This window comes from Nanorana parkeri, unplaced genomic scaffold, assembly GCF_000935625.1.
Source record: "Nanorana parkeri isolate BGI_ZX_2015 unplaced genomic scaffold, ASM93562v1 scaffold5, whole genome shotgun sequence".
In the NCBI taxonomy this organism is placed as follows: domain Eukaryota; kingdom Metazoa; phylum Chordata; class Amphibia; order Anura; family Dicroglossidae; genus Nanorana; species Nanorana parkeri.
The window spans coordinates 5,124,292-5,139,385 of NW_017306273.1; the positions used below are offsets into that span (position 1 = coordinate 5,124,292).

Here is a 15,094-nt window from a genome sequence, read left to right on the forward strand (position 1 = left end):
GGGGGGGGCAGGGGGATACACTGGGAGTCATTAAATAAGGATTAGGCCGTTCAACGGCTAAACGCGGCTTACAATAACAGCGCTGGGCGGTAATAGATCATCGCTTCTACTCAATGAGAGCTCAGCTTCTTTTATTTCTTGTCTGTATACAATGTATCCCACAAAGTTCCGGAGATTTCATTACTACGCCCTTCCCCCCCAACACCCGGGATAAAAAGAGCATTTATCTGGTGCAATCTTACAACTTCCGACCTTCTGATCACAAAGGAACTTTACAAAGCGATGTTTTTGTCATTTTCGGAAGCGTATACTTTGTGTTTTTGAGACATTAGCTGGCGGATAGACAGTCGGATGTTGTGTTGTAAAGTGTATGTCTGAGCAAAATAATAAAAAAACGTATGCAGTACACGCACATTTCCCCGCGTTTTGTCTCTTTAAAAATGGCGCACGTCACGTGCAAAAAAATACCTGATGATTCCTTTTTTGTAGTCAGCTGAGACCTATGCCGCTGCTGCACTCAAACCCATGCAGTGTTGACACCAAGGGAAACCGCCACTCGCTGCGCCCCGTGTCCGAGGGTACCGGTGGCGGCTGGATGGAGCTGGTCCGTGCCAAGCATGTGGCATAGGAAAAGGCAATGTCCGCACTCTGTTGGCTTCAACATGTAGTAAAACTATTGTTCTGAAAACTTCTGCCAATGGTGTTGCCAGTCCTGCCTACATTCTCCCCTTCTGGACTACAGAACACCCCCTCCTCATTTGCATAACACAAGGGGAAGGTGCACTTTCATCCAGGGCTGGGCTGACAACACATTGGGGTTTCAGTGCAGCATTGTCAGCTCAATACAGGAAGTTCAGAGTTTACTGGATTCGGAGGGGTTGGGGGGGCGTCTAGCGGGGACCTAATCCTTCCTCATTCACTTGACTAAACTTCCACATTAAAGCCCGACTCTGGGTACAAGTTAAGAAAAAGCCCTTGTAGTAGGGCCCACCACACTCCAAGGGTTTAATGTTCATTGGTCTAGGGCAGAGGTTTGGCCCTCCAGTTGTGGTGAAACTACAAATTCCATGATGCCTCTGAAGGTCATGCCTGTGGCTGTCTAGGCTTCCAATGCCTTTTGGGCCTTATAGTTCCACAATGGTTGGAGAACCGAAGTTGGGCTACCCCTGGCCTAGGGGGTACAAGAGGAGGAATATTACTTACCTTACCCTCTGCTCCAGTCCTCCCCTCTTCTCCCTGGCACTCCGAGTTCTGGGCGGCCCCTCAATGCCATCCCATACAATGTAATGCTATGCACTCTGCATTGTACATGGAGGAAGCGAGGGTGCGAACCCTGCATTGTATGTGGAAGAGGCCAGAATGCGACCGCAAAGGAGGAGTCCCCAGTGCTCCCCTCCTCTCCCTGGCACTCGAGTTGTGCGTGGTCTCTTTTTGCCATCGTGTATAATGCAAGGCAATACATTCTGCATTGTACATGGAGGAGGCGAGGATGTGACTGCAAAGGAGGAGCATGTGGGGCTCCCCTCCTCTCCCTGGCGCTTTGGTTTGTGGGTGGTCCCTCAACACCATCATGTACAATGCAAGGCAATAAACTCTGCGTTGTACATGGAGGAGGCGAGGATGCAAACCCTGCATTGTATGTGGAGGAGGTGTGGATGTGACCGCAACAAAGTAGTCTCCAGTGCTCCCCTCCTCTCCCTGACTCTTGACCAGGATGTGACCGCAAAGGAGGAGCCTCTGGGGCTCCCCTCCTCTCACTTGAACTGTGTTTTGGGTGGTCCCTCAACACCATCATGTACAATGCAAGGCAATAAACTCTGCATTGTACATAGAGGAGAAGAGCATGCAAACCCTGCATTGTATGTAGAGGAGGCGAGGGTGCAACCGCAACAAAGTAGGCTCCAGTGCGCTCCTCTTCTCCCTGGTGCTTCGGGTTGAGGGTGGTCCCTCAACGCCATGACATACAGTGCAGGACTATTAACACTGCATTGTACATGGAGGAGGTGAGGAAAGCGACTCTGTGGCCAGCAGTGGCTTACAGTGGAGACAATGGCAAACCAGTCACATGAATGGAGGGAGCCTGCTGGAGCGAGGAGCAAGGTAAGTATAACTACTTATCCCTACACCCCTTGCTGTGTGTGTGTGTGGGGGGGGGAGGGGGGGGTTGTGTTGTGCCCAGAGTTGGGATTTAAGAACAGTAAATCGAACATTGGCAATGCTTCCTTTCATTTTCTGTCTTGCATGTGCCATACAGTGTGAGTGCTATCAGTAACATTTTCTTTCCTCTGGTTTTCCCACCTGAGGTCCAGTTTTCTCATTCTACGATATGGGATTGCCGTAACCCAGAGCAACAAACGGCCATTTTTCTGGCAAAGCTTTAAAAATGAAAGTAGGGATCCGATTGGCTATGGGTGGGCAGACTGTGCAGATGTGACGGTCACACAATGTTCCAGGTTGCAAAATGAAGAAGAAAAAATTATAATTCAGGAAAGGCTTCAGCTGCATTAAATATGAGAAACAATAGGCGAGACGGAAATACAAAAAGGTAACGCAGGAAGAGTAGAAGTGAGGAATGTTAACATGTCTGGACAATAAGAAAACACAGTGATAAAACAGGCACTGCGTTATGCCATGCCATTCGAGTCCAAGCCAGACATGGATCAGTGCCACCGGGCCGGCTCACTGTTGTTCTTCAGCCTCTCCGAAGGTTAAATCAATAATGCCGCTTCCTACATAGACGGAGCCCAGCCAGGCCGAGGAGCTCATTAACTACAATGCCGCTCTTAGGACTCTGCCAAGAAGGTAAACAAAGAGCCCCCAACTTTCAACGGTCTTAAAGTGGGACTCCAGCCAAAGTTTTATTTTCCTCATTTTTAATACTTACAATTCTCTGCCAGTTTTGTATCAGTCCAGAAAGAAATGAGTAAAAGACATTAGGATTTCAGGGCTTGTTCAAATGATCCAATGTAAGGAGGTTTTCAAATAAGCGCATGCTGGTTCTGATAGAAAGGTGTCTGAACACACAGAGCATCGCAGTTTGTTGTGTATGGGGCTGAGTAGCCGTTGACCGGTCAGGGTGCTCATGCTGACCCGTGTCCACCACCAAAAGTGCCTACAATGGGCATGTGAGCATCAGAACTGGACCACGGAGCAATGGAAGAAGGTGGCATGGTTGAATGAATCACATTTCCCTTTACATCCTGTGGATGGCCGGGTGCGTGTGTGTCATTTACCTGGGGAAAAGAAGGCACCGAGATGTACTATGGGAAGACGACAAGCCGGTGGAGGCAGTGTGGTGCTGTGGGCAATGTTCTGCTGGGAAGCCTTGGGTCCTGCCATTCGTGTGGATGTTACTTTTGACATGTACCACCGACCTAAACATTGCTGACCAAGTACCCCCCTTCATGGAAACGGTATTCCCTGATGGCAGTGGCCTCTTTCAGCAGGATAATGAGCCCTGCCACACTGCAACAATGGTTGAAGAATGGTTTGAGGAACACAACAATGAGTTCGAGGTGATGACTTGGCCTCCAAATTCTCCAGAGCTCAATCCATGGGAGCATCTGTGGGATGTGCTGGAAGAACGAGTCTGATTCATGGAGGCCGATCACCTCACAACTTACAGGACTTAAAGGATCTGCTACTGACAGCTTGGTGCCAGATATCACATCACACCTTCAGAGGTCTAGTGGAGTCCATGCCTCGAAGGGTCATTGAAAGGGGGACCTACTCAATATTAGGCAGTTGGTCATAATGTTATGGCTGATCGGTGTATATACAGTATAAGTGTTTAAAATTTGATCACACAAAACCAGTCAAAGCATTTAGGAGGCCACAGCATTCCCCCTTCATCTGGGTTTTAGAAAAATCAAATGAGGAAGTGAATGGACAAGAAATTATGACTAAAGGAATCTATATTGGGTCTGCTATGAACACCCCTTATTCCTGCAAAACATACACCAGGGTCAGAGGCTCAGACCATAATCAAAGGGTATTTAGGGTAAACATCTAAAAATAAATCTGTATTTCTATATTGAATTTCCATAAGTTATGTCAACTGGTTGGTTCTGACAAACTTCTGAAACGCCAACATGAGTGTCTGAACCTCTATGTCATTCTCTGTCCTATTAATAAAGGTAATTTAGTCCTATTGACCTTTACTCAACAAATATTCAGTGCCAAATCCGTCCAACAGGATTTTAATTGAACAAAATCACCATTTGCGCAGGGGTCCTGATGACACACAATGTTGATGTAGTGGTGAACAAGCGATAATGAGATTTTGATTTTGTGTGAATTTGCCCCTGGGGTACATGAAACGTTCAGCTATTGTTATGATAAGGGGCCACGCGGCCAACTGGCCGGCTTCACACCTCTCCATTGTACACATAAATCACCCCGGGCTGGAGCCAGAGTAAATGAGTGTGCATTATGTTGGAATGCTGCGAGCTGTGTAATGTGGCCAGGTTCCATATACACCCTCTCTCCCCCCCTACCCTAAAAACAAAGTAGGGGGTGATACAATGGCTGGATTGGTCTGGGCCCTGCCAGGAAGATCTGCAACTGCAGTGGGATTTTCTAGTATGGAAACTGATTTCTTTATTTTCACATACTGGAAATCAACGACTAAAATGTCCTGTATCTTATAGCAACCAACAAATCATACAACCTGAGCATACTGGACCGATAGGTTTGTCCAAGCATGGCGTCCCAATCATAAATAGAAACCAACAAATCATGCAACCAAATGGGACCTTCAATGTGTCAGAGCAGCGTCTTCCAACCTTTTTTCTGTCAGGCCACCCTTTAAAAGTACGCAAAATCTCGAGGCACCCCAGTCTAACATATAATGGATTTAAAGGGGGGGGGGGCATGTAAAAACACAAACAAAAATGCAGGGGCGTAACTAGAAATCACAGGGCCCCATAGCAAAATTTTGTATGGGGACATGTGATTTCTAGTTACGCCCACCTGATATCCCAAGCAACCTACCTGAGAGTGACCCTGCAGAGCCCACCATTGACTCTCTATGGTGGGCTGTGCAGGGTCTCAGATAGACTGGTCAAACCCTCTTACCTGGCAGCCCCGATCGCTCTCCGCCTCCTCCATCGCCGGGCCCTACCTCCTCCATCACTGGACCCCACGTCCTCCTTCGCTGCCGATGCCGGGCAGAGTCTCCTCCACAGCAGCAGCAGCTGGCTGTCACTGACTCAGCAGCGGCTGTGGGGAGGGACGCGCCGCTGCACAGATCACTGACAGGTTGTATGTGATCTGAACAGCGGCACGTTCCTCCTCCTCACAGCCAGCAGCCTGCGATGCCATAGCGACCAAGATGGCCCACACAGCATCAGGGGGACGTCCTGGCCGGGCCCCATAGTGGCCGACTGGGTCACTATGGTGATTGTTCCGCCACTGCAAAAATAAGGTCCCCCCTTCACATAGAAGTCCCTACTTCAGGAGCACATCAGAGTCTCTAACTTTCACATCAGATTACCCCATCAGACTAGGAGTCCCCCTCCTTTTACATCTGAGTCCCCCTTCTCACAATAGGAGCCCCCTCCTTTCATATCAGAGCCCCCCTTCACATCACAAGCTTCACTTCACATCAGGAACCCGTTTACATTAGAAGCTCCTCCTTCACCTCAGGAAGATTTCAAGGCACCCCTGAGGAAGTCAGAAGGCACCCTAGTTGAGAATGGCTGTGCTAGAGTGACAAACCCTTAAAGACAATTGATATCATGAAATATATATTTTTTTAATCATAATCTGTAAAAAAACAAAACATACATACATATATATATATATATATATAAATATATGATAGAAAATTATTTTTAAAAACACGATACAGTATAGATATATTAAGGGTCCACAGACCAATCCGAGATGCATTAAACAAATATTCTCCCTATGCATACCGTCCTTTACCACCACTCCATTCCAAATATACATAGTTTGTTAGTCTAAAAGTATTTCCAGTCCATAAACAGATTCCAGTGGTGGAAAGTGAGCAGCCTTCTCAACACGTTTCATAGACTCACAATCTGCTTCCTCAGGAGACAGAAAGACATTTATCTACACTGCCTGGTCAAAAAAGTCACACACTCGTTGGGCCACCTTTAGCTCTGACTACGGCACACATTCACCGGGGCGTCATTTCGATAAGCTTATACAATGTCACAACATTTCTTTCCAGCCAGAGTTGCATTATTCACCAAGATCTTGTAGTGATGATTGGAGAGTCAGACCTCTGTGTAAAGTCTTCTCCAGCACATCCCAAAGATTCTCAATGGGGTTAAGATCTGGACTCTGTGGTGGCCAATCCATGTGTGACAATGATGCCTCATGCTCCCTGAACCACTCTTTCACAATCTGAGCCCGAGGAATCCCGGCATTGTCATCTTAGAATATGCCCAATGTGCCATCAGGGAAGAACAAATCCATTGATGGGAAAACCTGGTCATTCAGTATATTCAGGTAGGCAGCTGACCTCATTTTTTGGGCTCATGACGTTGCTGGCCCTAGACCTGACCAACTGAGGCAACCCTTATAGCTGTTATCTATTCGCTTAGCTAAATCCAGGTCCAGGCAATGTATACATTTCATATTATAAAAGAAAATAAGAAACAGACCAGGGGTGATTAAATGAATATGGAATTCAGGAGCCGGTCTATCCAATCCAGAAGCCAGCAGGATTGCATGTAGCCGCCTGTACATCCCTATGGTAGGATGCGGCTGCACGCTGACCTGAACCTGCACACTCTGAGTGCAGATGCGGGCACCCCAGACCTACATGGATGTGCAGGTTCAGGTCAGGGCGTAGCTGTGTCCTCATAGGGATGTACAGGAGGCAGCATGCAATCACACGCGGCACCTGTCCCTCCAGGGAGCAGGTCTCTGCACGGGTATGCACGCTGTACAGATGTGCACACTTGTATGAGTGAGGCCTTAATCTCCATTGAATGTAACCTCCTGAAAGAAATGGCTGAAGACTTTTAAGTTACCGGCCTGGAACAAGTGTGCAGGTCAAAAGTTCTAACTTCACATGCTGCAAGCTGGCTCTGGGGTCTCGGCTTGGAAAGTACTAATATTTTCAGAAGGAAATCGGCAATAGCAGCTTAAACATCTCGGGACAAGTAGCTTTTAAACATTCTTCACCAACGTTGCTGCAGGAGAGGAGGCAGCACAAGGCAAACCTTTTACACGCTGCCAAGATGTGGTGTATACCTAACAAACAGACCGCCAGAGCTAACATCAACGCTGTGACTTCACATACGCCAGAAGACAGAGGCCCGGTCTGGAAAATAAATCGTTTATTTCTTATAAAAAAAAGAAATCATTTATGTTCATATTAGAAAAACATCTTTATGTAGAAGAAATGACTTTGTATCACAGGAGTCCATCGTACAGAACATTAATCAAATGTCTTGACATAAGGAAAGCGTCGGCGGCTTGCTTTGCGTTACATCAGCGGGTCCGCAGGGGTTTGGCGTACACCGGCTCTAGAATGTAGTACAGCAGAGACAGGAAGACACTAGCCAGGAAGATGACGCTCATGACAGACAGCAGGACGTAGCGGCCGATGAAGGACGTGTCCACAATCTGTATCAGGAAGAGAACATACAACATATTAACAACCACTTACAAAGCCATCCACAACTCTGCCCCCGGCTACATCTCCAACCTTGTCTCAAAGTATCACCCTAACCGTACACTCCGCTCTTCAAAAGACCTCCTGCTTTCCAGCTCCCTCATCAACTCCTCCCATGCTCGCCTCCAGGACTCTACTAGAGTCTCTCCCATCTTCTGGAACTCCTTACCCCAACCTGTCCCTCTATCTCCCACTCTGACTGCCTTTAGGCGATCCCTTAAGACTCATCTCTTCAGAGAAGCCTATCCCACCTCAACCTAACCACTGAACTATCGCTTTCTCAAACAATTCATCCCCACACAGCTACCTCCTCATGTATCACTTCCCCCTCTCTCTTAGATTGTAAGCCCCCAGGGGCAGGGCCCTCCTTACCATCTTGTCTTGATTTGTATTGTGATTGTAATGTCTTCCCTATATTGTAAAGCGCTGCGCAAACTGTTGGCGCTATATAAATCCTGTATGATAATAATATGCGACGGAAGCAAACTATGAAAAACAGCAAATTAGCGGCTTGTGTACACAGGAATCTTATTCAGAAGCAACTCAAAAAAAGTATGCTTTTAAGGTGCTTCTGAGTTGCTTTGACTTGCTTCTATGTGTGTTGCTCAACCTGTTGCTTTTACATTGGAATGACTGTGTACATCAGCCCTGTAGATGCAAATGTAGCACACAATCATACTACAAGGCTCTGAAAGACGTGGGAAACCTTTTTTTGTTTTATATTATGTTTGGCAGGATACCCGACACAAAAGAAGCGGACCGTGCCCATCCATAGCTTATTAAACATTTTGCAATGTCTCATCTGCAAGTGAAACGCTTATAAGCAGAGTCTTATTCATAAATGTAAGGAAGGGCTTTTTATTCTTGTTGCCCATCACAATCTGATTGTTACTTGCCACAAAAGAAGATGAAATATATGATGGGCTGCTATTGGCAGCAACATTGGGGCTCCCTGCGGATAATTTGAGAAGTACGTCCCAATGTATTTTGAGGATCTAGATCAGAGTTCCTGAAACTCCACCTGCTTGTCGGGCCTAAGAGACTGGAGGAGTATGGCAGCAGGCCAGCATTCAGGTATATTGGCTCCTGTTCAAACCTTTGCTATAAAATTAATGTGAAGGCACCTCAATACAACTCAGACGTAGCTTGGGGTGATCGAAGGCACCTCAATACAACTCAGACGTAGCTTGGGGTGATCGAAGGCACCTCAATACAACTCAGACGTAGCTTGGGGTGATCGAAGGCACCTCAATACAACTCCGACGTAGCTTGGGGTGATCGAAGGCACCTCAATACAACTCAGACGTAGCTTGAGGTGATCAAAGGCCAAATCAATACAACCCAAACACCAGAGAAGAAGCACCTGAAATCATGCTGCATATGACTCCTGAGACTGGAACCTGTCTGCATTAACTACTACAAAGGAACATGGGTCCACCTGTCTAGGAGTAGGGATGAGCTCAAGTTTGGACCGCACCCCCTCTGAACCTGAGCTTCTCTGAACCTGGAAGCTACATGTGGCCACCAGCCCAATCAGCTGAAGTCTAGAGCATTCCCCGCCTCACAGCTGCACATAAATGATGTTACATAGTATTTGGGGTTGAATAAAGACATACGTCCATCAAGTCCAACCCAACTCATTGGCCTTATATGTCCACATGGCCATATTAGGTCAATGTAATTGACCAAATATAACCATGTACCCAGATAAGGTCAATGCATCTCGCCCCTTTGCCTACGTGCAGCTGCAGAGTGGGAATTCCCTGGCTGCGGATGATTGGGCGGCCGCAGTAGAAACATTCTTCCGAGTTCAGAGGGGCTCCTTCCATGTTCAAAGGAGCTCAGATCCAGACCAGGTTCAGTCCAAACCCGAGCTCATCCCTGTCCAGGAGTACTGTGAATCTAGCCCAGCGTGATAAGATGGATAACGCTGAAAAGGTGCAGTGCTGGATCACAGAGCATTGAGTTGGGGGGCTGAAGGGCAGCATCAGATATAAGGTAAGTATTGGAGCCAGGACTGCTTTTTTCTTACACTGCTGGACTACTAGCGAGTTGGGCGTTAAAGCAAATCCATAAGCTAGTTAAAACGTTAAAAAAATAAACGGCCCGCTATCCCCAGTACTAGCCGGAAAAGCCACTTCCCTGAGCCCTTCTGATCCCGGTTTCACTTTAAACATTAGGGATTTGCATTATCTTTCTGACTCATACCTATTTGTATCACTTACTTAATAAACAGGCACAAAGAGATGATACCGCTATATAAATTAACAATGAATAATAATTCTATCCATGATAAAGGTGCCGGGAAACATTTTCTGAGTGTTGAACATTAAAAATGATGTAAGGAACCGTTGACTTTTAAAGCTACAGAACACCCTGGGGGTCCCTTAGCCCATTACCATCTTAGCATGGGAGAAGTATGGAAGCCACCACTGATCATTTGTGTTTAAAACCCAATGACAGTTACTTGTTCTTTGTTTTTGGATAGACTTGGGACGAGCCGGTTTCTATTGCTGCGTGCGCCTCATGGGGGAGATTACACCTCACTGTCTGTCCCTGTGACTGCAGGATGAGAAAGGAGTACAGCCACACACTAGAAGCCCAGACTCGCTCAATGGCTGCTGAAGACCTCAAGTTCTCCGGTGTGTGTCTGCACCAAATCCAAGAAGCAAATTAAAAATGGCAGCTGCTCAGTTCATAACAAAACCCAAGCGCATGTGGGCAGGGAAACACTCAACACAAGCCAATCCAAAAAATGAACAGAAATTGCTGAAGTCAGCAACTAGGAACAATTCATCTTGATAAAAAAAAATGTGGGTAACTTTTCTCCAGGGACAGAAGATGTCCTCTCTCCTAGGACACTAGCAAAAAAAACCAGAGCATGATGGGAGTACAAGAGGTTACACTGGGCTGTCCTTACAGCTTTGCCAGTGTCCAGTCTCCTGAAGGCAGCAGCATAACCCAATGTTCCTGAACACTCTCCTGTGTCCTATAATGGACTAAAAAGGACTTCTTCTGTCCTCACAGGGTACCCTTAGCTGGCCTTCAAGCAGCACTAATAGGGCCACATGAAGCTGCAGTTTTAATTGGCGGGAGTGTATGGTGAGTGTATCTACACATCACACACTAGACCACTGTGGCAGGCAAGACTCAGAAGTGACAGAAACCCCTTAGTCGGTCCCCATACGCACCGAACCACAACTCCTCATCCTGCTATTATCAGTGAAAAGACTGGAAAATTTCCCCGTCAGGCTCAAAATGATTTTAAAAAAAAAAAGGTTTTTGAACAGCAGCCAAATAAAAGTTCCTTTTTTTTCAGCTGGTGGACATGAAACGGAGTGTGAAAACATAAAGGACGATGGTCAGACCAATCCTCCGCCATGGACTGACTCCAGGGAGCTGCCAAACATGCTGCTACAACAAGAAAGGTCAGGATGATGCACCCGCATTAAAGGCTGACCTTGGCTTCCTCGCTGAACGAGTCTCTCGTGGACAGCATGTTTGTCCGCACAAGGCGCTTCGCTTTTTTAATTAGCCAATTAGTGGGCCTTCAGCGTATAAAGCCTGAGTCATGTATTATGGATGGACTATTGAGCCGTGCTGCATGGAGGATGGAAAGGGAGACACAAATCTTATAATTAGTTCTCAGAGAAGTAGTGCCGCGACTAGGTAAATCAGACAGAGTAGCAGTGTCTATATCGCAGCTATTCCTCATACCGTGACCTGTTATCTGGTAGGCGAGGTGGGGGGGGGGATCAGACTCATCTAAAGCTGCCACGTTCCCCATGTGCAGTGCACCACAGGAACAAAGCCCTGTGCCCACAAACCACTCCGCACAGTCACTGAACATTCCCTATCAATGCGAGTGTTCTGTATTGTACAGGAAGCACAACACCCCCTCCCCCGAATGTTAGAAGGGAAATATTGTCTTTTTAATGCATTTTATTAAGTAGGGATGTGGACAGTCAGCTCCTGGGACAAGCTTGTTTGGGGTTCATGTTTGGATGTGGACAGTCAGCTCTTGGGACGAGCTTATTTTGGGTCTCAAGCTGGGATGTGAACAGTCAGCTCTTGGGACAAGCTTGTTTTGGGTCTCAAGCTGGGATGTAAACAGTCAGCTCCTGGGACAAGCTTGTTTAGGTTTCCAGTAGGGATGTGAACAGTCAGCTCTTGGGACGAGTGTGTTTGGGTTTCCAGTAGGGATGTGAACAGTCAGCTCTTGGGACGAGTGTGTTTGGGTTTCCAGTAGGGATGTGAACAGTCAGCTCTTGGGACGAGTGTGTTTGGGTTTCATGTAGGGATGTGAACAGTCAGCTCTTGGGACAAGCTTGTTTGGGTTTCAAGTAGGGATGTGAACAGTCAGCTCTTGGGACGAGTGTGTTTGGGTTTCATGTAGGGATGTGAACAGTCAGCTCTTGGGACGAGTGTGTTTGGGTTTCAAGTAGGGATGTGAACAGTCAGCTCTTGGGACGAGTGTGTTTGGGTTTCCAGTAGGGATGTGAACAGTCAGCTCTTGGGACGAGTGTGTTTGGGTTTCATGTAGGGATGTGAACAGTCAGCTCTTGGGACGAGTGTGTTTGGGTTTCATGTAGGGATGTGAACAGTCAGCTCTTGGGACAAGTGTGTTTGGGTTTCATGTAGGGATGTGAACAGTCAGCTCTTGGGACGAGTGTGTTTGGGTTTCATGTAGGGATGTAGAGAGTGCACAAGTTTCCTTTCAGTATTAATAACATTGTATTGTGGGTAATCGGTTATCAGGGACTCAGTCGTTGCCCGCACTCCACTCAACAAGATACCTGAAACTCCTTTTCTGGGGTGGAAGTCTCACTCGCTCGGGGGAAGAAGACCAGAATAAGAGTGACGATCACGGCCAGGATGAAGAATACAATACTCAGGATTCTGGAAAACAGGAGCAAAGGTGAATGGAGAGAACTATTCACACGTGTTTAATGATGAAAGATACACACACAGTACCGGTATATATCACCATTGCCCCCGTCACATACACAACATTCTCCTCTATGAGTTCTACATCCGTGTCTTTTATTCATCAATTCTCTCTTTATGTCTACACACGTTGGGGCCAGTCTGTGGCCATTTGGTATTTATTGTGCAGGCCCTAGCATGTCTGCAGTCTCTGACCATCTCCTCCAGCATGTCTGCAGTCTCTGACCATCTCCTCCAGAATGTCTGCAGTCTCTGACCATCTCCTCCAGAATGTCTGCAGTCTCTGATCATCTCCTCCAGCATGTCTGCAGTCTCTGATCATCTCCTCCAGCATGTCTGCAGTCTCTGGTCATCTCCTGCAGCACATCTGCAGTCTGGTAAAGTGGAGACTATATTTGAACACAAGGCCGTACAGTGTTAAGGAGACCTGCGATGACAGACGTACACAGAAGGTTTCTGCCCCTTAGAAATAGAAGACACGTGGGAGCTGATCACAGAACACACAGGGATCAGGGAATGCTCTTACCGTGCCGCCCCAGATGTGCGGGATAAGAGGACACACAACAGCAGGGTGACAACCCAGATGACCGAGATGACAAATACTCCCGTGCCTACGCCGAGAACCGTGGTCGCCATTCTGCAAGAAGGAAAGGAAAACGCATTGTGTGTGGTGGGTGTCAGTGGTAACAATGTCCCTGATGGCGGACGCATGGCATGCTGTATATGTTATACTCATATAACGGAACATCAGTTTCAGTCAACATTTCAGCTTATATGATTTCCTCAGCACCATGAACTCAGATACAGGACAGTTCATTCGGTCTGCACCCCCCCGGTCCTGCGTAGCACGCCTTTGGCTGGTGTCAGAGGGGCACGCTTCCAACACCCTGCTAGGGGCTCCGTGGTCCTGCCACTACCCCATGAATGAAAGCTTTTTCTGCTCCTGAGCGGAATATCAGAGCTTGCCATAAAGGAAGTCTGTGTTGGGAGAGATACACAGGCAGCGATTCCTGACCCCCCTCCTGAAAATGCCGCTTGTCCCACGATCATGTGTACGTAATGCTTTCGGAGTCCCTGACCTGGAATACCTGTACTGACTTCACATGCTGCATTCTTGTTCTGGGCAAGTGACAAAGTACTGAAGCCAGAGGATCAGCGTGACAAACAGGCGACCAGCATCTTCACAAGTCAGTCCACATAGTAATAACATTCACTTCTGCCTCTATTCGCACAGAATGAACGTTCAGTGATCGGCAGGGCGAACTGCTCTGTGAATTGTTTTTAAATGGGTTTTCAAAAATTCAGTTTTGAAGCTTTGGGCGGGTTTGGTTGAAGCTTTTCAAGCACCCTTCAGTTGCAGTTTGGGAAGGCTGGACACAGATCCTAATGGGAGTGCCGACTGTCAGCTAGCAGGCTCCCAACAAGCTTCAAGTTGTGCTGAACCTTACAGAAGCCTGCCAGCAGCTTGTCTAAAGTGACAGTCGGCACTCCCATTAGGATCTGTGTCCAGCCTTCCCAAACTGCAACAGCAAAAGCAAACGTTCTTAGTACATGTAGACTGCCACAGCAGACTGCTTTGTAAAGATGCCATTCGCCTGTTCATCATGCTGATCTTTTGGCTTCAGAAGCTTGAGTCATCCACCAAGAACAAGAATGCAGCATGTGAAGTCAGTCAGAACACTTGATCAGCGCAGCTATTTCGGGTCATCGACTCCATTCTAAGTATAGTCTCCTTTCAGGTCGAATGTAATGTAATACTGCATTACAGCCACCAGATGGCATAGGAAATCAATACATGCATTGTTACCCTGCTACCTGTGTCCCAGTAGAGACTACAAGCGGTCAACGGTCCAATGTTGTCACCAGCAGGAAGCCTGTTCTGAGAACTGACATGCAGACGTTGCTGGAGTGCATATAGACAGGAAGTGGCTTCAGGAGACCAGTAGTGCTGATACAAAGGAATGGAAAGTGGGAGCACAATCCTATTTTGTTTCAGAAGTGACTGGCGATACATTTCCTGCGTTATCACCAGATTGTGAACGGAATGAGAATGTAGAGGAAGATACAGAGACAGCAAGGTACGTTATTCCCTCTAAACTGTGTGAGCTGCCCTGTGATCACACCTCCATCAATGGCCGATTCATCTATTCACATCCTCAGCGTGCGGCAGACGGGGGAACCTGCCATGTAGAAGGGGAGAACACATATCAGCTGGTAGTGACGGATCAGACACAACAGAACAGGAACACATAGGAGATATAGAACCAGGCGAAGGCTACATGTTGGTGTATACAGGGCCTGGAATGTATATACAGCAGAAGGGGGGACTAGTGTATACAGGGCCTGGAATGTATATACAGCAGAAGGGGGGACTAGTGTATACAGGGCCTGGAATGTATATACAGCAGAAGGGGGGACTAGTGTATACAGGGCCTGGAATGTATATACAGCAGAAGGGGGACTATTGTATACATGGCCTGGAATTTATATATAGTG

The 15,094-nt window shown here is 47.2% G+C and overlaps 1 protein-coding gene across 1 annotated transcript; it reads right to left on the reverse strand.

Annotated features, from left to right (window-relative positions):
* Nucleotides 1–7,452: 7,452 nt before the first annotated feature.
* Nucleotides 7,453–13,237, reverse strand: TMEM218 (transmembrane protein 218). Its single transcript, XM_018552383.1, has 3 exons — nucleotides 13,125–13,237; nucleotides 12,448–12,550; nucleotides 7,453–7,602 (listed from the first exon to the last, which is right to left on the reverse strand). The coding sequence occupies exons 1-3, from the start codon at nucleotides 13,232–13,234 to the stop codon at nucleotides 7,468–7,470; spliced, it is 348 nt and encodes a 115-aa protein (XP_018407885.1). The 5' UTR covers nucleotides 13,235–13,237; the 3' UTR covers nucleotides 7,453–7,467.
* Nucleotides 13,238–15,094: the final 1,857 nt, after the last annotated feature.